Source organism: Podarcis tiliguerta, assembly GCF_965153285.1.
Source record: "Podarcis tiliguerta genome assembly, chromosome: 14".
Lineage (NCBI taxonomy): Eukaryota > Metazoa > Chordata > Lepidosauria > Squamata > Lacertidae > Podarcis > Podarcis tiliguerta.
Window position 1 is genome coordinate 24,854,887 of NC_139547.1, and position 21,175 is coordinate 24,876,061.

At 47.6% G+C, this 21,175-nt stretch overlaps 1 protein-coding gene across 2 annotated transcripts in view; it reads right to left on the bottom strand.

Moving 5' to 3' along the window:
* SLCO3A1 (solute carrier organic anion transporter family member 3A1) overlaps window positions 1-21,175 on the bottom strand; it is a 115,576-nt gene that overhangs the window by 9,472 nt on the left and 84,929 nt on the right. For both annotated transcript variants that reach the window (XR_014504570.1, XM_083411994.1), the window contains exons 4-9: window positions 20,430-20,696; window positions 13,901-14,065; window positions 9,536-9,734; window positions 7,753-7,891; window positions 3,014-3,189; window positions 1,016-1,080 (exon numbers count right to left, since the gene is read on the bottom strand). Coding sequence is in view for 1 of the 2 variants with exons in the window: in XM_083411994.1 (XP_083268120.1) it covers window positions 1,016-1,080; window positions 3,014-3,189; window positions 7,753-7,891; window positions 9,536-9,734; window positions 13,901-14,065; window positions 20,430-20,696 (1,011 nt within the window). In the remaining variant the exon portion in view is untranslated. The remainder of the gene's footprint in view (window positions 1-1,015; window positions 1,081-3,013; window positions 3,190-7,752; window positions 7,892-9,535; window positions 9,735-13,900; window positions 14,066-20,429; window positions 20,697-21,175) is intronic.

The following is a 21,175-nucleotide window of genomic DNA, read 5'->3' on the forward strand; positions in this document are numbered from 1 at the left end:
GCTTCGCCGGTCTAAAGCTCAGACGTAGAGCTGGGACGCTGAGACTTGTAAATGGAGACTATTCTTCAATAAAGACTTTGATACTGTACTACCGGCTAGCGTTGGTCCTTGGTGAGCTGGGACCCGGAGCCAGCTCTGACAGCAACGAACATTGTATGCTCAAAAATGGAAAAAGGATGAGGTTCCAACGAAGGAAGAATGGATTATTAAAATGATGGAGTATGTGGAACTGGCCAAGCTAAGAGCAAAAATTAGAGACCAAAATGATGAAACATTCTATGAGGATTGGAAACCCTTTGTAGAATATCTAAAGAACTATTATAATTGCTTGAAAACACGAGGAGGATTTGAAATATGAGCAACAGTAGAAAGATATCAAGGCTAATCATTTAGGATGTATATATGGAATGTAATAAGTTAAAATATGTAGCATTAAAGGATAAACATAGAACATAATGGGGGGGATGGGAAGTCAATGGATAAATTAAACGTACTGTTGATAGTAAAGTATGTAAATATTTGAAAACAAAATTAACAAAATTTATATATAAGAAAAGAAATCAAGAAAAGCCATGCTGAATCAGGCCAACACTCCAGCATCTTGTTCTCAGAGTGGCCAACCAGATGCCTATGGAAAACCACAAAGCAGCATCTCAGAAGAGATATCATTATATCTGCTGGGATCCTCAAACATCCTTTAGCATCTCCATCAACTTTGCTAAAAGAGCTCTCTTAACTGCCATCTACAGCAGCCCATTCCATCAAGCTACACAGGAGAGAAATGGAACATCCAGATCTTTCTATCATCCTGAAAGACCAGCAACTTTTGGCTCCTCCTCTGCAAGATGTTCCAGTCCTCGCTGAAGCAACACCAGAGCTCTGTTCTTATGGAGTCTCCCCCTTGAGCTCTCCATGGTGCTGACCTGGTCTAGTCTTTGCTCTGCTGCTGAAGTCATTGCCTACAGCAGCAGAGCACCAAGAGAAAAGATGAAAAGAAAGCTTAAGTTTTACTTACCCAACAATCGGAGGAGAAGGAAGAGAACTCCCAAAGCGTAAGACTTCAGCTCTGGGCTCACTGTTCTGTACAGGAGAAATTCAAGCAAACAAGATATATGGATATACAATATGTTTGTGTGTATAAAAATGGTTCCTTGCTCCAGGCTTTAATTAATGTACATGCACACCACTACCTCAGTTATATTTTTCCGTCAACCAAGATGGTCCCATCTTCAGAAATTAAATCATTAATGTGCTCCCTTCCCTACCACTCCACTTCTAGGTGCCTTGAGATTAGAAAAAAGCTGCAGCTGCGTGGTAAGTTAAGAAATCTAGAAGTGTTACTGACTTTCCCATCCACCGCCTGCAAATCACAACCCCTTGTGAACCATCACGTAAGGAATCCACATTTTTTATATGCTGGATATGACAGGAACCCTTTAGATTGGACCCTCTAGTCCAGTGACTTGCTTCCAACAGTGGTCAGTCTTGGAAGCCTCCAGAAAGGCCACAAAAAGGACCACCCTGTTTTCTGCACCCCCCCACCTGCTCCCAGCACCTGTAGGTACTGAATTCTTGAAAGGAAGAAGGAATTTTTTTTTAAAAAAAGTTAGAATGTCGCAAGGAGGACAGGCAGTGTGAATGTGCAGGGAGAGGCGATAAAAAATAATAATCTATTGGCCTTGGGTCAAAAGTGTGAACATAAAAACTTAAGACGAGTTTGATGGATCAGGTCAGAGGTCCACCTCTTCCAGCATCCTGGGCTGTTTATGAAGCAGTCCTGGCTCTTCTCGTATCTGCTATAGCAGCTGTGCTGGACAGGTCTCATGACAAGAGTAAGAATAATTGCCTTCCAACAGGAGCTGAGTTTCTGGCGGCCTCATCAGTCACCTAGCTTTCCGCTTTGATGAGGAACCTCTTTCCCATAGTTACATGTTTGGATTGGGATTGGCTGAGTGGTGCAGACAGCTGATTGGCCAGAGAATGGAAGATTGACAGAGATGTTTGCAGAGCTTTCTCTAACATCAAACAGAAGTATAAAATGCGCTGAGAACAGACACAGGAAAGAGTGTGTGGCTTTGAGATTTGAGGGCTTAAAAAAAAAATTTATTGACATTCTCCTTGGGAGGGCTGTGCACCAGTTTCCCCAGCGGAATAGTTTCTGCTGTGAGCCATGAAAGGGATGCAAAGTTTTGACGCAGCTTCAAACTGGGGAGTAGGATATCCAGATATAACCAGAGCCCCCTGCATTTGAAGTGCTATCATAACACCTCAGTCAGTCATGGCTTAATTCTTAAGAATTCTGGATGCTGTGTTCTGTTAAGGCTTCTGAGAGTTGTTAGGACACCCCTATTCCCCTCATAGGGACGCGGGTTGCACTGTGGGTTAAACCACAGAGCCTAGGGCTTGCCGATCAGAAGGTCGGCGGTTCGAATCCCCGTGACAGAGTGAGCTCCTGTTGCTCGGTCCCAGCTCCTGCCAACCTAGCAGTTCGAAAGCATGCCAAAAAAGTGCAAGTAGATAAATAGGTACCGCTCCAGCAGGAAGGTAAACAACATTTCCGTGCGCTGCTCTGGTTCGCCAGAAGCGGCTTAGTCATGCTGGCCACATGACCCGGAAGCTGTACGCCGGCTCCCTCAGCCAATAAAGCGAGATGAGTGCCACAACCCCAGAGTAGTCTGCGACTGAACCTAATGGTCAGAGATCCCTCTACCTTTATTCCCCTCACAGAGGTACAATTCCCTGAATGGTTTAATTATCAATCTTCACAGTGAACTCTGGGAATTGTAGCTCTCTGAGGGGAATAAGGGCCTCCTAACAACCCTCAGCACGCGCAGCAAACTATAGCTCCCATGATTCTTAGGGGGAAGCCATGGCTGTTTAAAGCACCACAGCTCTTTAAATGTATGGTACGGATGTGGCCTTCAGCTGGCCACACTTTCAGATCCAGCTCTGCCTTAGCTCCAGCGGCCCCCTTTTCTGTCACCACAGTCCCCAAACGCTCGAAGGCTCTCACCTGATGAGGATGATGACGGAGGGCGTCTGAGCCATGGCTCCGATCATGCTGCAGACACATATCACACAGAGGAATGTCAGAAAGGCTTCTTGGCATCCTGGGGTTGGGCACTTCCCAGGAACGACCGTGGCATTCTCCGCAGGGACCAGACCGAGGCACGTGCAACCCGTGAGGTTCTGGAAGAGAAAGCCCAGCTAAGGAGGCTCAGCTGGCAAAACACAGAGCAGCGGATTTTCCGCTACAGGGTGTGGACATGACACTCATTCCAGTTTGGGAGCCATAGAAAGGCAAGAGGGAACCTGTAGCCTGCTTGCAAACTGTATTTAACTATGCTCTGGCTTCTGAGAGGCACTGCCAACACACCATCACATATCTTTCAACATTTCTTCAATGAAAATAGGGATGTCAATAACAACAATTTTACTATTTGTATCTCATCCGTTTGACTGGGTTGCTCCAGCCACTCTAGGTAGCTTCCAACATACATAAAAACACAATAGAACATTAAACCAGGATTGCCAAGGAAAACACAAGAAGTCCCAACAGTGGAGGAATGGCAGATGAATATGATGGACTTTTTGGAGCTAGCTGACCTGACTGGAAGAGTCCACGATCAGAAGGAGGAGGAGTACCAGAAGGAATGGATGAAATTTAAAGACTATTTAGTTAAATATGCTAAGATAACTTAATTGGAAAAACTTGCAAATACCAGATAGGCTTAGGATTTAAATAGGTGATGTTAGAGAATAAAATGTTTAAAGTTAAAATGAAATGAAAGAATGATATTAAGTGATTAAGTTAATTTTATGAGAAATTTGGTTTTGGAAAACTGTTACAATGATATACATTGAAATTCAGCCAGGGGGTATTTCAATGATATACATTGAAATTCAGCCAAGTCACCTAACAATGTTATGAAGATTGGATTAATTACAGTTAAGATTTATGTTTGTTTGTTTTATTTTTTTTTTGAAAATCAATAAAAAAAATTGAAAATAAAATAAACTAGGATTGCCATACCATGAGGTCTTTTTGGTTGATGAGCTGGTTTTTTTTTGGCAAATCTCCCCAAAAAGATCATTGCCATACATCACAATTTTTGGAAATTCCACCCAGACTCTATTTCAAATGGACAAATCCCTGATATGTCCAGGAAAACTCAGATGTATGGCAGCCCTACATTAAACATTAAAAAAAATCTCTATACAGAGCTTCCTTTGGATGGCTTGGGGGTTGGATAACTGAAGTATTCCTTTTTCAACCTTTTGCACTATGGTCCTGGGTTTCTATATCATTATTAAAAAGCAAAATTCTGCGACTGTGTCCATAAAGAGATTCTGCACTCAGGATTGTGCTCTGCACTCCTGCGAGGATCACAGTGGGCCTGAGTGTCAACTCTGCCACTGCAATATTGGCTGTAAAAGTCAAACAAGAGGCAGGAAAATGGGAGGCGCACACACACACACACACCCCTCCTGCATCTGCCAGTCTGAAGAGAGCCAAGGGACAGAATACGGCCATCTTTGCTCTAGTGGTGTGCCATTCCTTTCCCCTTTGTGGTTCTCCCTTTGGCTCTTTCAAGTCTTTCAAATAAGCACGACTGTGAGAAAATTACCATTAAAAAAAGAAAAGAAAATTACCATGGGTTGAGACCCCTCGTGAGTACAGGGATAAAAGGAAGACGCTGTGTCCCTGCATTAGGCTAAACCATTTTCAAATTAAAGCTTCTAATTACTTTCTGATTTACTCCCCCCCCCCCCCCCCACTTTTCACCCACTGCTTCTAATTATGCCAGAGTGCATTAAAAAGAGTAAATTTGCCCAGCCCTTTGCAGCCTCATTTCAGAACCTCAGAACAATGAAGAGGCAAAAGATACTGGTTTGTGATGTTAACTCTGTCTCTTGCAGAAAGTCAGGAATCAGCAGCAGTAGGGATAATAACAGAGGTGCTTCCCTCTGTCTGTCTGTCTGTCTGTCTGTCTGTCTGTCTGTCTGTCTCTCTCTCTCTCTCTCTCTCTCTCTCTCTCTCACACACACACACACACACACACACGCACACCCCTTAGAAGGGGAACAGACAGCCTCAGGTTTACAGGAGATTTGTTCAGGGGCTGAAAGCCAGAGACAGGCAAGATAAGCTTTATCAACATGCAATCAGAAAGGGAAGAAAGTGGCTGTATTCCCTTTGATCTCCCAGCCAGTTGCAAATATCACGAAGGGCTTACGTGGCACACAGATATCACTCCTGGTCCCCTGCTCATCTTCTTCAGCCCCCCCCCATTCTTATTATTTATTAAATTTCTGAGGATCACAGGGAAGTGTACAGTATTAAAACAGAAAAATTCATACCCTAGCAACAAAAATAAAATAAATAACCTCCCCCCACAGTTTAAAAGGCCATAGATGGCATAATTAGCCAAAGGCCTGGGAGAAGAGAAATGTTTTTGCCTGGTGCCTAAAGACGTGTAATGAAGGCACCAAGCCAACCTCCCTAGGGAGAGCATTCTACACATGAGGAGCCACCACAAAAAAGGCCTGTTCTCGTGTTGCTACCCTCTGGTGGTTCCCTCACTGTGAGAAGTGAGTTTACAGGGAACCAGGCAGAGGGCCTTCTCGGTAGTGGCACCCGCCCTGTGGAACGCCCTCTCATCAGAGGTCAAGGAGATGAGTAACCATATAACCTTTAGAAGACACCTGAAGGGAGCCCTGCATAGGGAAGTTTTAAATGTTGGCTGTTTTACTGTGCTCGATGTTTTAATTTGCTGGAGGGTCGGCATATAAATACTACCACTACTGCTAATAAAAATAATAATTGAGGGCACCAGTTTAGGGAAGGCCACGTTAAGAGAACTTGAGCATCTTTTGCTATTCAAAACCCTTGTCTGACAGGTTGTAGTAGTACACACAGCAGAGCTCTGGGATTCTCAAGTACGGGGGCATAGCTAGCAGCTTGGGCACCTGGAGGCAGGGCGAGCCACCCATGGGGGTGGCCCCTGCAGTGTAGCACCCAGCGTGCCCCTCCAGCTATGCCTCTGTCCAAGTGGAAAGGTTCCCATCTGTCCTCAGAGCGAACTAATAAGCCCCTATTATGTAGGAAGGCATAAAAGAAAACACAAAGTCTTTACTTCCTAGTTTTTTTTAAGTCTTTCTAGTTATTCTGGGAAGGTGGCTGGCTCCAATATGCCTTTCTCCGCTGTGCCTTGAAGCTTACAATCTTCTGCTTTTCTAGAAAGTTTGCATGTGGCCCCCCTCCACCATGCTTTCGCTTTTCTGGCCCCAAGAGCAGTGTAGTGGCTAGAGGCAAGCTCCCCGCGGCTATTATTCATGCAACAACAACAACAACAAAAGAGGTATCTGTCCAAACAGTGCCCAAAAGTGACAATGCTGTGGTTCCCCACTGGTGTGTCTGAAGAGGGACTCTGGCTCTCTGATGCGTGCTTGCCGAAGGAAAGAGTGAGGAAGGCTTTTGATGATATCAGTGGCCCAGGAAAATGCCACACAATGGCGTGGTGTGATAAAGGAGGAGCGGAGGAGAATGGGGATAATTGGATCTGTGAGCTTTCAGCTGCACAGAAAATCTGCTGTGCTTTTCTCCCGCTTTTTGTGCGTGCATTTAGTAAGATCCCCAGAAGAACTGAACAACATTTTCTGAATGTGTCGCAATCATGGCTGTTGCTCCCTGAGGATGCTGGGAGATACAGAATCGCTTTATTTCCTGCTAGGAGGATTTATTCTAACTGACTCGCCTTGAACTGTTGTTATTGAAATATCTAGGTCTACACACACACACACACACACACACACACACACTTCTTAGTCCTTAGATATCAACTCTGCCTTGTCCACACACATCAGTCATCTTCCTTCTATCAAAATATCAGGCTTTGGAGAACAAAGAGAAATTATTCTCTTTGTCAAGCTTTTAGAGATTTGCTGAATTCACAACCTGTCATTGTCTCTCTCCCTCTCTCCAGAGAAACGTTGAGAGAGGATATGAAAGGGGTTTGGGGTGGGAAGGAGGATGAAGGAGATGCAGCTGAGGAAGCAATTATATCTGGGCACAATGAGCCTCCGGAAGAAGAACAGGTTCCCTTTGCCAGCAATGGCTAGCAAGCTCTTCCACGGCCACCTGCTCCCCTCCATCCTGAGGGCCTTGCCTGGCGCTTTTGGCAAAGGAGAATTTCCCACCTGCTCATGCCACTGATGTTCACCAGCACCTCTCTGTTGGCTCCATTCTCCCTCTCTTTGTTTGCAGGGTTGGGCCACTAGATGAGGCTCCGTCCATTTTGTTTAAGGCCAGAGCGGGGAGTGAGGGCCACATTCCCTTCTGAGCAGGACTTTGTGCAAGCGATAGGCGGGGCAAGAGTAAACACGGGTGGAGCTACAAATGTCAATTTTACATTTGTATAGTTTGTTAGTTTCTATGCACCCTCACACGCCCTTCTCTGTATCCTCCTTGTGGACAAGCAAGAGGCATCGCCAGAGCCCAAAGACATACATACCCCTCAAGTGTCCTGATAAAACCGGGACATCCCACTTTTTTTGTCTGAGAGCACGGCGGCCATTTTGGGCGCCACAATCACACCCTGAAAAAAGCACCTTTTTTTGGGGGGGGGGTGATCTTGCACAGTGCCCCAAATGCATTTTGTTTTGTTTTTTTTGTAACCAAATGCTGTAATCTGCACCCCTGTGAAAGGCAGGTAAGAAATCCAATAAATCCATGAAAGAAATATGGATTACCATGGTACTGCATCCAGCAAAACAGGCAGATAAGTACGTGATCCCGTCTGCCCCACAGACCGGAGTGAAGGAATCAGTTTGGCATTTACAGTTGTTATTGCAGGCGGAATATGGTGCCAGGATGGACGATGGTCCTGATCTGGAAGAAAATGGGTGGGTGGGGGGATAAGGGGAGGGCAGCAGTTGGTCAGAAGGAAGCGTGACTCCGAAGCATTTCTTTCCTAGTGAACCTTTCCTCCCCAAAAGTTACACCCAGGCCATATTCACACCATAATTTTAAGCAGTGCTATTTTTCTAGAGAAAGACATGTTGAAACTCACCATGGCACCCACCTGAGAGGTGGCGGAACTGAGTTCAGGTGAGTTTCAGCTGCAAAAAGGCCTTACTTTTAAGGCCCCTCCCTGAAAAGGATCCTGTGAGGTGTACTTTGTTAAGGGTGCCAAGACCCCTATTCCCCTCGCAGAGCTGCAATTTGCAGAATTCCCCATGAAGAGGGACTGATTGTTAAACCACTCTGGAAACTGTAGCTCGGGGGGGGGGGGGGGTGTGGCAGGAAATAAGGGTCTCTTCACAACACTCAGCCCCCTTCACAAACTACACTTCCCAGGACTCTTTGGGGGAAGCATCATTGTGCATGGTATGACACCATGGTATTATGGTCTCAGACTCTTCCTTGGCTACTGATTGCATGGAAGACAACAAAGAGAACAGCAGGAACTTATGGTCCCAAAGGTTATAGTCATCCTGATCAGTCAGAGGCAGATTTAGGGCAGGTTGACTGGTTCCCCCTCACAGAATGCAGAGGCCAAGCAAGTGCCTTCGGGCTGGTGTGAGGGCTCTGACAGGGTCCAAAACCCAGCTTTGGGAAGGAGTAGGGAAGGCTCTAGATTCCTCATGCCTCCTTTCTAAAGCCTGGCTTTGGGGCGCAAGGGCTGGCTGTGTGTGTGTGTCAAATATTGGACTCGCACAGGGCACCATATTACCAAGGTCTACATCAGCAGCCATCTTGTCTCTTAAATGGGACAGGTGCATGCTGGGAAATCCAGGAGCAGCTAAAGGCTCTGTTGGAAGCCAGCCCAAAGCCAACCCTACATGCATCTAGGCTTCCTAACTATATGAAATATACCCGGAGTTGAGTGTGAATTTCATGCTTTTTATTCAGCTTGTAGTAGCAATGAATGAAACCTTCCCCAAAACATCTAGCTATATATACATTATTTACACGATGGGCCCTGCGTGATTGGCTCATTCCAGGCTGCTCCTGTAGGCCAATCAGGTTGTGGATTCACCTCCTCCAGAAACCTGATTGGCTGCTCCTTCAGGCCAATCAGGTCGCTGATTCACTTCCACCTGGTGCTGGATTGGGTGGCTCCTGCGGACCAATCAGACTACTGCATTCTGGATCCTATTGTTCTAGAATTCAGCTCAGTACATAACACCATACCTTCAGGATTGCTGAAGGAAACCCCACCCCACTAGATTAGACCTCTCTAGTTAGGATGGCCAAATGAAAGAATTCCAGCAGAGATTCTGCTCTTAAAGGTGCTGGCCACCAAGGCTAGGACCCTTCCTCTCATCCTCAAGGAGCAGCTCAGTCACAACCTGACCTATTGGATGCAGCCCTTTCTTCCAGGTTTTTAACATCCCTTTTTAACATCCGGACCAATCACAGGGGCGTATCCATCAGGTAACCTGAAACTTCTGATGGGCAGCGGGTTGGCCATGGAGGAATAAATCCCAGGAGCGTTTCTGGCTCAAAGTCTGCTTCACGGGTCATACTCACTTGTTTCCATAGGGAACAGTGACCCCGGCCACCGGTCCTGTGTCACAACCCAGGAACAGGAATGAGACGTAGCAGCCCGTGGACACCAGGTTGACCAGCATAGCCATACGGATGGCTCCGAGAGCAGACAGGCTCAGCTTCTTGACCAGGAGGCCGCCCAGGAAGATGCCCAGACATGCACAGGGAATAGCTGTCATACCTGCACAAAGAGAAAAAGGGGTTCATAGCTTCCATTTCAATTTGCCTCAGTCCCTGTGCATGCAGGTGGGGAAGACCTACTTCCTGAAACATTAGGAACCCTTAAAAAAACAAAAACAAAGCACTTACAGCGGTACCTTGGTTGTCGAACGGCTTAGTTGTCGAATAAACTGGTCCCGAATGCCGCAAACCTGGAAGTGAGTGTTCCAGTCTGCGAACATTTTTTGGAAGCCAAACGTCCGACGCAGCTTACGCGGCTTCTGATTGGCTGCAGGAAGGTCCTGCAGCCTATTGGAAGCTGCGCCTTGGTTTTCGAACCATTCCGGGAATCGAACAGACTCCCAGAACAGATTAAGTTCAACAACCAAGGTACCACTGCATTTATATATATATACTTTATATTATTAGAGAGACAATGTGGTGTTGTGGTTAGAGTGTCAGATGTGTGGGGGTTAAATGGGGAGGGTGGGAACCATGAGCTCCTGGAGAAGAAGGTGGGTCAGAAAAGTAGGGAAATATATATAATTTTAAGTTTTTTTGAAAATAAAAAACCAAGTTTCTAGACCTTAAGGCAGGGGTCAGCAAACTAAGGCCCAGGGGCCAGATGTGCCCCCCCAGACTCATAAATCTGGCCCACGGACCCTGCCGCCCACTTGGTCAGTCCCTCCGTGCTGCGGACGCCTCACCACATGGGACTGACTTCCGCGATGCTGGCATGGCTTCTGGGTGGGCAGTGACACTGGCGTGGCTTCAGATTGGCTGCAGGAAGCTCCTGCAGCCAATCCAAAGCTGTGGATGGCTCTGGGCAGGCGGTGACGCTGGCGCAGCTTTGGATTGGTTGCAGGAAGTTCCTGCAGCCAATCCAAAGCCTGCGGCTGAGGTAAACCTGGTGCGGTGAGGTAAACCCGGCTGAGGTAAACCCAGCCATGGACGGAGAGGCTGGCAGGTGGGCAGTGTGTCTGGGCCGTGCCATGGGCAGTGTGACGGGTGTGTCGCGGGGCTACAGCCGGAGTTTGGCGCACCTGCCGACGGGCCGCAGCATGTGGTGCACCCTGCCTGGCAGCTCCACAAGGACAGGCCGATGGAGCGGCTGTTGCTCATCAGCAGAGTGCGTTCCTCTTCCAGGTCCAGAGGCAGCTGTGGGACCGGCTTGCAGGGCATTTATATTTTTCAAAATACTGTACAAAACTACTTTTTATCCCTGGAAAATCACCCCAAAAGTCAGGGGACGTCTTATATGCTGGGTATACGTGTTGGGAAGGAGGAGAGGGAGCCGGTGAGCAGAGGCGCCCCTTCTGCCGTTGCTCCTCCTCCCTCCCCACAGAAGGGGACGCGGAAAGTCCTTCTGAGCACAGTGCTCACCCACCTGCCCGCCTGCGTGCCTTGCCTCGGGCTGCTGCTGCTGCGACAGCAGAGGCAGCAGAGGGGGGCGTGCTCTGCCCCTGGCGGCACTCAAACTCTATAACTCTAAAACTCTAAAATTGAACAGCAAAAGTTGGGGGGCATCTTATACGCCCATTTGCCTAATACGCTGGAATCTACGATATAGTCTGGCCCCCCACAAGGTCTGAGAAGCAGTGGACCGGCCCCCTGATGAAAATGTTTGCTGACCCCTGCCTTAAGGATTGGATGATAGGACTGAGATTATGTGAGTAGTGCTGAGTAACACTGCAGCAACTGAGAGGGTGGAATGGCTTTTGTGTGGGCTCCTCCACAGCTTTCGAAACCTAAAGAATCCCCCCCCCCCATATTATTATTATGACATTTCTATTCTGGCTCTTCTCCAAGTTGCTCAAGGTGACATACATGGTTCTCCCCCTCCCTCAATTTTATGCGCACAACAACCCTGTGAGGTAGATTAGTCTGAATAGAGATTTGAACCCAGGTTCTGGTCTGACACTCTAACCACTACAACACACTGGCTCTCTGCAAAGTGTTCATAACTATTGCAGGTTGCAGGTTGCAGGGAATTGGTTTTCCTTGGTTTTCACATTGTGGGGAATGGCACAATTCCATGAAAGTGCTGAAAAGTTGCAAAATGCAGAACTCAGAGGTCAGTTTTGTGAGATCCTTGGTTGTCTTTTTTAAAAAAACAGCAAGATCCCAGACCTTACACTTTTCAGAGATATGCTTGAAAAACTGGCAGCAAGACTTGCTGAAAGCTCTGTAGTCAGACGGGTTGCTGAACAGCATTTCCAGGGCTAAGAGTGTGGATGAATTGTGGAGGAAAAAATATTAAAAATTGCAGGGTACATTAAGCAAAGTGAGAGCAACCTCGCCATTTGGTCTCATGTGCTTAATTTATGCAGGTCTCAGGGCTTTGACAATTTCTTGTTTCAGAGGTTGGGTTCCTTTGGCACAAAATTGAAAGGCTAGCACCTGATTAAAGAAACCAGAGTTGATAAATGGCATGAGTTTGGGTCAATTAATTTAATCTGCATATGTATTTGCATATGAATAAAAAGGAACACAAAAAGCATAGCTTACTATGAGAGTTGGTGTGGAAGAATGTTTTGGAAAGGATGGGGTTGGACTTCAAATCCCTGCTCAGCCAAAGAGCTGGTGGGGTGAAATGGGGGCAGCCCCTAAGCACAGCCTTCCTCGCAAGGCTGTTTGGAGTATATTTGAAGGGGTAGCTGTTTTATTTATTTACCTATTCATTCAGTTTATACTCCACTCTTTCTCCTGAAGGAGCCCAAGGTGCCAAACACATCAATAATAAAACTACTTCTTTTTAAGAACATTTTAAAAAGTTGTTTAAAATAGTCCAAAACAGTTAAAAACAACTTCTCAAACAGTAAGAAGTTGCCAGGAAGTGTTTTCCAGCCACCAAATGACAGAAATTTCCCACTATTCTTCCTGAAAGTCAGCAATGAGGAAGACAAGTGCACCTCACTAAGAGAGGGCATTCCACAAGCGGGGAACCACCACTGAAAAGGCCCTGTCATGGGTCAATACCAACCAGGCAGCCCCAGTTGAATTAGGACTCGTAACTGACAGGCAACCAGCACAGAGCTTTCAGGACTGGTAGCACATGGTCCCAACAAGCTGCCTTGCTGACCAGCCTAGCAGCCCCATTCTGCAATAACAGCAGCGTCTGGACCATCTTCAAGGGCAGCCCCATGTGCACTGCATTGCAGTAGTCCAGATGCCAAGACACCAGAGCATAAGCAACTGGGGTCAAGCTATCCCATTCCATTACACATACAATTTATTTAATTTTTCACAGTCCTCTTGACTCAGAGAGAATCACCTACGTTCCAAACTTGAGTACAGTGGTACCTTGGTTTTCAAATGCCTTGGTACTCAAATGCCTTGGTTCCCAAATGCCGAAAACCTAGAAGTAAGTGTTCGGGTTTTTAAATGTTTTTTGGAAGCCGAACATCCGATGCAGCTGTCGGCTATTGTTCCCGGGATGCCTCCACCAATCAGAAGCTCCGCCTTGGTTTTTGAACATTTTGGAAGTCAATCAGACTTCCAGAACGGATTAAGCCTGGTGCTTTTGTTTTTGCTTTTTATTTTGCGTTTTTGTTTTTGAGGCTTTTTCTGTTAATTTGTTTTTGTGACTGTGTGGAACCCAGTTCAGCTACTGATGGATCGATTGTGTGACTGAGGAAATGGATAAAGGCCCCCCCATCCAAACAATGACTGTCATCAGTGCAGGTAAGGAAAAAAAATAATTTTAATTTTTATCATATACAATGCTGTCTTATTTATTTTATAGTACAGTACATTGATTATTGCTTTCAATTTATGGATCCATGGTCTCGTCAGATAGTAAAATTCATGTTAAATTGCTGTTTTAGGGGTTGTTTTTAAAAGTCTGGAATAGATTAATCCATTTTGCATTACTTTCTATGGGAACGCGCGCCTTGGTTTTGGAATGCTTTGGTTTTGGAACAGACTTCCGGAACGGATTAAGTTTGAGGACCAAGGTACCACTGTATTCATACCAGAGGGAAAAGGGTTGTGCGAGTATCAGCCATCTATGAAGGCCATGAGACTGGTCCTGCATGACTTGTGAGCTGCCAAGCTTTTGCTACAAGCCTGGGATGGCAAAGGCAAGGGTGCATGTGGGCATGGGAGTAAGCAGCGCAGCATCTGGCACCCCATAATATACCCCGAAAAGAACTATGGCCCAACCGACGGCCTGCTCTGGCTACTCACCCAATAACTGGTTGGCGGACGACGTTGTGAGATTGAATTGCTGCTCCAGGTATTTCCCCAGGAAAGCCGCAAAGCCAGCAACCACGGCGATCTCCATGCACGCAGCAAGGACAATGCAGGTGAAGACCGGATTGGAGAGCAAGTGCTTGGTTACTTTAGGGATCACTGAAGAAGAGAAAAGAGAGGAAAGGGGTCTTCAGAAAGGGGACCAAGCTTCCCCAGATGCCCTCAAGAAGGTCTTCCCCAGCTTCTAGGCATCTTGGCTCACAATGACCTTGCTGAACAGAGATAATTGGAGTTGTGGTCCAGAACATTTAGAGGATGCCAGGTTACGGAAGGCTGTCTAAAGACATTTTCCCAGCTGTGGGGCAGCTGGTTGTCTCTAAGCAGCTCCCATGGGGCTGGGAGGACACTCCACGTGACCCAACCACATTGGCGGGGCTCAGTCACATGGTCACACGCTGCTAGATCCACGTGACTGAGCCTCGGCACAGGTGGTTGGCTTTCCCAGGCCGCAGGTCTATAGTTCACATCCTCTGTCCATGGTCCAGAGGCAGTCATGCTTCTGAATACATGTGGCTGGAAACTGCAGGCAGGGAGCATGCTCTTGTGCTTGGGTCCTCCTTGCAGGTTTCCCGTTAGCATTTGGGTGGCCAGTCTGAGAACAGGGTGCTGGACTAGATGACAAGGAGGTCTTCTGGTGTTCCTATGCTCTCATGGAAATGAACTCAAGGCCAGGGTTGGACAGACTTCAGGCTTGTGGGAAGTACAGCGGTACCTCTGGATGCGAACAGGATCCGTTCCAGAGCCCCATTCGTATCCAGAAGCAAACACAACCCGCATCTGCGGGTCTCGATTTGCCACTTCTGCACATGCACGTGACACCATTTTGACTGCGCATGTGTGAGTGGCAAAACCCGGAAGTAACGTTCTCTGTTACTTCTGGGTCGCAGCAGCACGCAACCCGAAAATACTTATCCCGAAGCTACTTCAACCCATGGTATGACTGTACTATGTTTTCTTTGTTTTTAAACTATGACTCCAAGAACCAGTTGCTCAGCCTTCCACAAAGCAGGCACCCATGATGTCTGCTTTCTCCCTCCACAATCAGGCAATGGCTTGACTTGCCACAGGGCACCTTTTCTAAAGTCGAAGGCATTTCCCATTCTGTGCATTCTTTATTCCGACTTTGAATCAGATTCTTTGTAAGATTCTCATCTTTATTCTTACGACTTTGTATTGATTTAGCCTAATGGCGTTGGCTTGGCTAGCCCCTTTGGGGATGTTCAACAGAAAAATTGACACAAGCAGACATGAGTTCCCTAAGAATACCATTGCCATCCAACCATACCTGGACTGCTTTGAGGCTCATGGGGCCATCTAGGGGCTACAGAGCATATTACACAGGAAATCAATTACTGTATGAGTAGCGCTAAACTTCTGGGTGTTTAGATTTGAGGCTTTGGTTCTGCCCCAAATGTTGCACTAACTACTGGGTTTCTGGGTAAGGGGTACTTGCCTTTCTCTAAAGCAATCTTTCCCAAACTTGGGTCTCTAGCTGTTTTTGGACAACAGCTCCCATCATCCCTGACCACTGGTCTTGCTAGCTAGGGATGATGGGAGTTGTAGTCCAAAAACAGCTGGAGACCCAAGCCAGGGAAACATTGCTCTAAAAGTCAGTGACAGGTCATCTATCCAATGGAGGCAAACAGGGTTATCTCTTGATGCTTCCAAACTGGGGCTTATTTCTAAGAAGTTAACTGAGGTACCCCAATGGGTTGCTGGTAGCAGGTTTTGTGTGTGTGTGCTGCAGAGGTCTCGCCCAGTGGGTCTGATCTTTATTCCTTACCTCATTCTATGGGCCAATGTGGGCAGGGCCACTCACTTGTCAATCATCTGATGCCATGATGACAGGTGAGTTGAACCACAGGGGTGGCAGGGAGAGGTCTCCTCTGTCGGCACATCCCCCTCAGGGAATGCACTCACGATGCAGGACTGAACTACCTGTGAGGAACTGGTGGGCCCAGCAAGCTGAGAAATGAACTCTTGCCAGTTATGTCAGCTGATTGACAGGTGGACATGGTTTGGGGGGAAATGGCCATGCAAAATCAAAGAATTATAGAGTTGGAAGGGGCCACAAAGATCATCTGGTCCATCCCCTGCAGAAATATTTTGTCCAACATGGGGCTCAAACCTATGAACCTGAGATTAAGAGTACCATGCTCCACCAACTGAGCTATGTCAGGGCAAACTGGCAGGCTAAGACTTCCTGGATTTCCCCCAGAAAGGGTGAATCTACAGTTAATACTGGCTGGCATTAGGGCTGGGCAATATCTGGTTTTCAACACCGCAACATACCGTATTCTTTGCTCTATAAGACGCACCAGACCATAAGACGCACCCAGTTTTTGGAAGAGGAAAACAAGAAAAAAAATATTCTGAATCCCAGAAGCCAGGACAGCAAGCGGGATTGCTGTGCAGCAATCCCGCTTGCTGTCCTGGCTTATGGGATAGCCGCGCGCAGCCTCTCCCGGCCTCTCCTGACCGGGGAGGCTGCGTGTGGCTAAACAAGAGCTTGTCGGGGCTGGAGGGGGAAGCCCTGGCTGCTCTGCTGGCAGCTGGAGTTTCCCCCACCAGCCCCAAAGAACGGCTCAGGAGCGTGCCACGCTCCGGCAATTTAGCTCCAGGGACCACACATTCACTCCATAAGACGCACAGACATTTCCCCTTAGCTTTTAAGGGGGGGAAAGTGCTTCTTATGGAGTGAAAAATACGGTATTACCAGCTAAGCATCATGATATACTGTACTGCTATATTATGAAATAAGGATGGAACTAAGTAGAGGCAAACAGTAGGGCTGGGTGATAGCTGGATATGGAAATGTGGAGACCTGAAACTACGACTGAAAAAAAGGGAAACTGAATTTGACAGATCCAGTCATCCCTTTGTTGAATATGTCAAGAGTTGCATCCGGTATTACTCCATTCTGCGTATGTGAGTATGTGAAATCCCCATTTTCATTTTCAATTAACCTTCTCTAAGCCCCAACTCTCCCCCTGCAAAGCTCATGCAGGAGTTTCTCTTTGTTTCTAAGAAGGCGAGAAAGACTTTGGTTGCAAAGCGTTTCTTAAGCTAATGAATCAGGCACAGCCTGTTCTGCTTGGGTGAGTATTTTAATTATTCCAGAGATAACCCTGCTTGAGCAAGATGGAGTGCGCCGAGGTTCTGCGAAGAACCTCGCCTCGCCTTGATACCTGGCAACTAACTCCTCTGCGAGTCCTACATGTGAAAAATCAGGACGTTTGAAAAATTATCTCTCTGAAGTGCAGCTGAAGCCTCAGCGGGGCCTGTCTGCGTTTTGCAAATCCCATCCTCTCTCACTCTGCTTTCTGTTTCTTTGGTCTGAAAAACAATTGTCATATCCTCCTGGGTTGACTGCCGTCTCTTTCTTTAGATGCTCAAAGTTTTATAATGCAGGAGCAAGAACTGGTGGCAAGACGTGACTATGGGCAAAACAGCCCCCAGGCAAGGAAGGTTTTTAGACTCACCTGCCCCATACCACACTGGTTTAGGATGTATAGACACTAGGTTTTTATTGCAGAGAAACATTCAGATATTTGATCCTCCCTGCAGTCAGAAATGGTGCAGCCCAGCAAGACATCACCAGGGAGCTTTTGCTTGTCCAGTTCTAGCCAACCAATTATTATTTTTTTTTTTTGGGGGGGGGGGTGGAAGACACTGGCTGTTCTGTCATCAAGATAAGCCCAACATCAAGGAGCAGCCGCTTCCTTTGATTTCTCCATCTGCATCTGTGCTTCAAAGGAATCTTTTTTTGCCCCATCATAGATTTTACACTAACCTCACTGCTTGGAAGCTCAAAGCTGACTGTTCCCCTCCACCCATCTCATTAGACTCAGCAGGGCCAATGCTGGCACATAGTAACAGTGGGCCTGTGCTGGGACCCCCCAGGCATCAATAGGGCCCAAAATAAATGCCATCCCCTCCCCCAAAATGTCTTTCCCCCCTGGCCTGGCTCTGTCATTCAGAGCCCCCACAACACTCCAACTGTATCAGGGTATTGCTGGAAATTAACATGGTAAAAAGGTAAAGGTTAAGGTAAAGGACCCTGGATGGTTAAGTCCAGTCAAAGGCGACTATGGGGTTGTGGCGCTCATCTCGCTTTCAGGCCAACAGAGCTGGCATTTGTCCACAGACAGCTTTCCGGGACATGTGGCCAGCATGACTAAACCGCTTCTGGCACAACGGGACACCGTGACGGAATCCAGAGTGCACGGAAATGCTGTTTACCTTCCCGCCGCAATGGTACCTATTTATCTACTTGCACTGGAGTGTTTTCAAACTGCTAGGTTGGTTGGCAGGAGCTGGGACAGAGCAACGGGAGCTTACCCAGTCACGTGGATTTGAACTGCCGACGTTCCGATCGGCAAGCCCAAGAGGCTCAGACCACAGAGCCACCCACATCCCAAGCAACACTCTATCAGGGCATTGCTGGAGAGCAGGCTTGGCCCTCTGGGGCTGCTCAGGGTGCAGATGTTACAGTGACTGCTTATCTCTAGTTCCCCAGCAGGGCCCACCAGCAGAGGACGGGGGTCTCCTAGAACCCCCTCATGCTTTGAGCTGGCCTCAAACCTCAAACTGCTTTGATATGCATTCCTGATATTTCTTTATGGTTCTTCATCTCACTGTCTCTTCCAGCAAAGCTCCTAATGACTGCAAGCTTACAGACCTTTTTTCTTTTTCTTTTTGGTCACAGCATTTTCCCCAAGGAAACCCACATCTTACCACTGAATTGCAGCAAATGGATTTTCAGTGGATTGCCATTTGCTCCAATTTGGCAGGGAATTTCCCACGGAAAGTGCCAGGACAAAAACAACAACAACAGATGGGCATGGACTTTTTAAGTGTGGACTTATGCCTGTAAATTGCAGGGCAAAAGGAAGTCTGGGTTCCTCTAGGGAATCTCAGTTTTCAATCTGAGCAGGGGTTATCTGAGCTCCATTTTTTTAAAAAAGCCCTGCTGTACCACAGGGCTTAAATCTGCAGTCATCTGCAGTCTGCAGTCCACTTAAATCTGCAGTCATGGTTGGCTCTACCATAAAGCAGAGTGAGACAGGTGGCAGATATTGAGGGGTGGAAACTGGGCAGAGCTGAGAACTTGGCTGCTGCATCATATCAGGAGTCCGTCTATTCCAGCATCCTGTTCTCAAGGTGGCTATCCAGATGCCTCTAGGAAGCCCCCAAGTAGGACTTGAGGGCATCAGCAAGTCTCCCTACTGGTATTCAGAAGCGCTGCTGTCCAGTGGTGTAGTGTGGGGGGTGCAGGGGGGGCCGGCCGCACCGGGCGCAACAGCTGGGGGGGCGCTCGCACTCACAGCTCTCTGCCCCTACCTGGCTCACGGGTTAGGGGGCGCAAATTACTTGCCTTGCCCCGGGTGCTGACAACCCATGCTACGCCACTGCTGCTGTCTCCAACAGTGGAGGATGAACACAGCCTTCTCCTCCGTGAATTTGTCCAACCCTCTTTGAAGGTCATCCTAGTTGGTGTCCATCACTGCCTCCTGTGGGAGTTCCATAGTTTTAACTACGTGCTGTGTGAAAAAAGTGCTTCTTTGCCTGTCTTTCTTGCGTGTGCATCTGCCAGGCAGCCTGCTTTGTGTCTCTTCCTTTTGAGCTAGTCTCCTGCCCTCTAGTGCAGTAAAGTAAGAAAGATAAAGGACCCCTGGATGCTTAAGTCCAGTCAAAGGCAACTATGGGGTGTAGCACTCATCTCGCTTTTCAGGCATTTGTCCACAAACAGCTTTCTGGGTCATGTGGCCAGCATGACTAAACCACTTCTGGCGCAACGGGACACCGTGACAGAAACCAGAGCGCACGGAAAAGCCGTTTACCTTCCCGCCACAGCGGTACCTATTTATCTATTTGCACTGGTGTGCTTTTGAACTGCTAGGTTGGCAGGAGCTGGGACAGAGCAACGGGAGCTCATTCCATCGCAGGGATTCGAACTGCCGACCTTCTGATCAGGAAGCCCAAGAGGCTTAGTGGTTTAGACCACAACGCCACCTGCGTCCCTAGTGCAGTGGAGGATGTGGGAGGGAGATTCAGCGGCCAAAATGCTCAGTGTTTGCCCACTGATTCAAGAAATACGCAACGAAGGACTTCATGTAGCACATTGTTAAACTATGGAACTCACTCCCACAGGAGGCAGTGGCTCAAATTCAGGACTGGGGAACCACCAGCCTGGGGGGGCAAACGCAGCCCTCCTGACCTCTCGATCCTGCCCTTGCTTTCCTGGATAGAGAGGTCAGAGAAGAACATGCAGAAACTAGCCTACTGCTTAAATGTAAAGTCTGCATTAATGGCTCCACCCACTGGCCCCTGGCCCCACGCACCATGGCCATGTGGCCCCTGGAAGGTTCACGGCCCTCAGGATCCCCCACTTCTGATCTAACCAGTCATTGACCTGTCGCCTCCCGCAGACGCCAGGCGAGCTACGAGGGGATAGTGTCACCTCTCAGCTGCTGGAAGCAGGAGACGTCATCTGGGGCTTCCAAGGTGTTTCGCGGGAGGACCCCGTTGCTGGGCTTTGGCCTCTCGTAGTCCCTGTCTGGCAGCATGGCCTGCTCGACCTCTGCCAAGAGCTCTGGCCGGCGGGTCAGGGACTGTGGGAATCCAAACATCGGGAGAGACGAGAAGAAAAGTAAGGCACCGCAGAGCAAGAAGCCCGCCCACCATGCGCCAATCCACCTGGGGTCATCGGGGGTGATGTCCAGCTTACCTGCAAAGGACAGAAAGACAAGGCTGTTGAGGATCATGACGGGAGATAAGAAGGAAACCCCACCAGGGACTGAAGGGGTGTGTCATGGGGGTGGTCTACCCCACACAAGGGGACCTGGGGCTACCCCAAACCTCAGCCACCACTCATGGAGCACCAGCCCAAGCTCTGTTGGAAAAACACCTGCTCTGCATGCAGAAGGCATCAGGCTAAGTCTTTGGCATCTGCAGATGGCCACCTGGCATGGATGCTTTAATAAAATAAAAAATAAAAATATTAGCTGGACTTTAAAAATGACTTGTTGGATTGGTGGAAGTCAATGTTTGTTTTTCTTTTTAGTGTTTATATTATTAACTTGTAAGATATGGATTTTTTTGTTTTTTGAATGTTGGTTTTTGTGTTTTGTGTATTGTTATTTTTCGATATTTTTCGTGTTGTTGTTGTTGTGTGGAAAATACTAATAAAATTTATATTATTAAAAA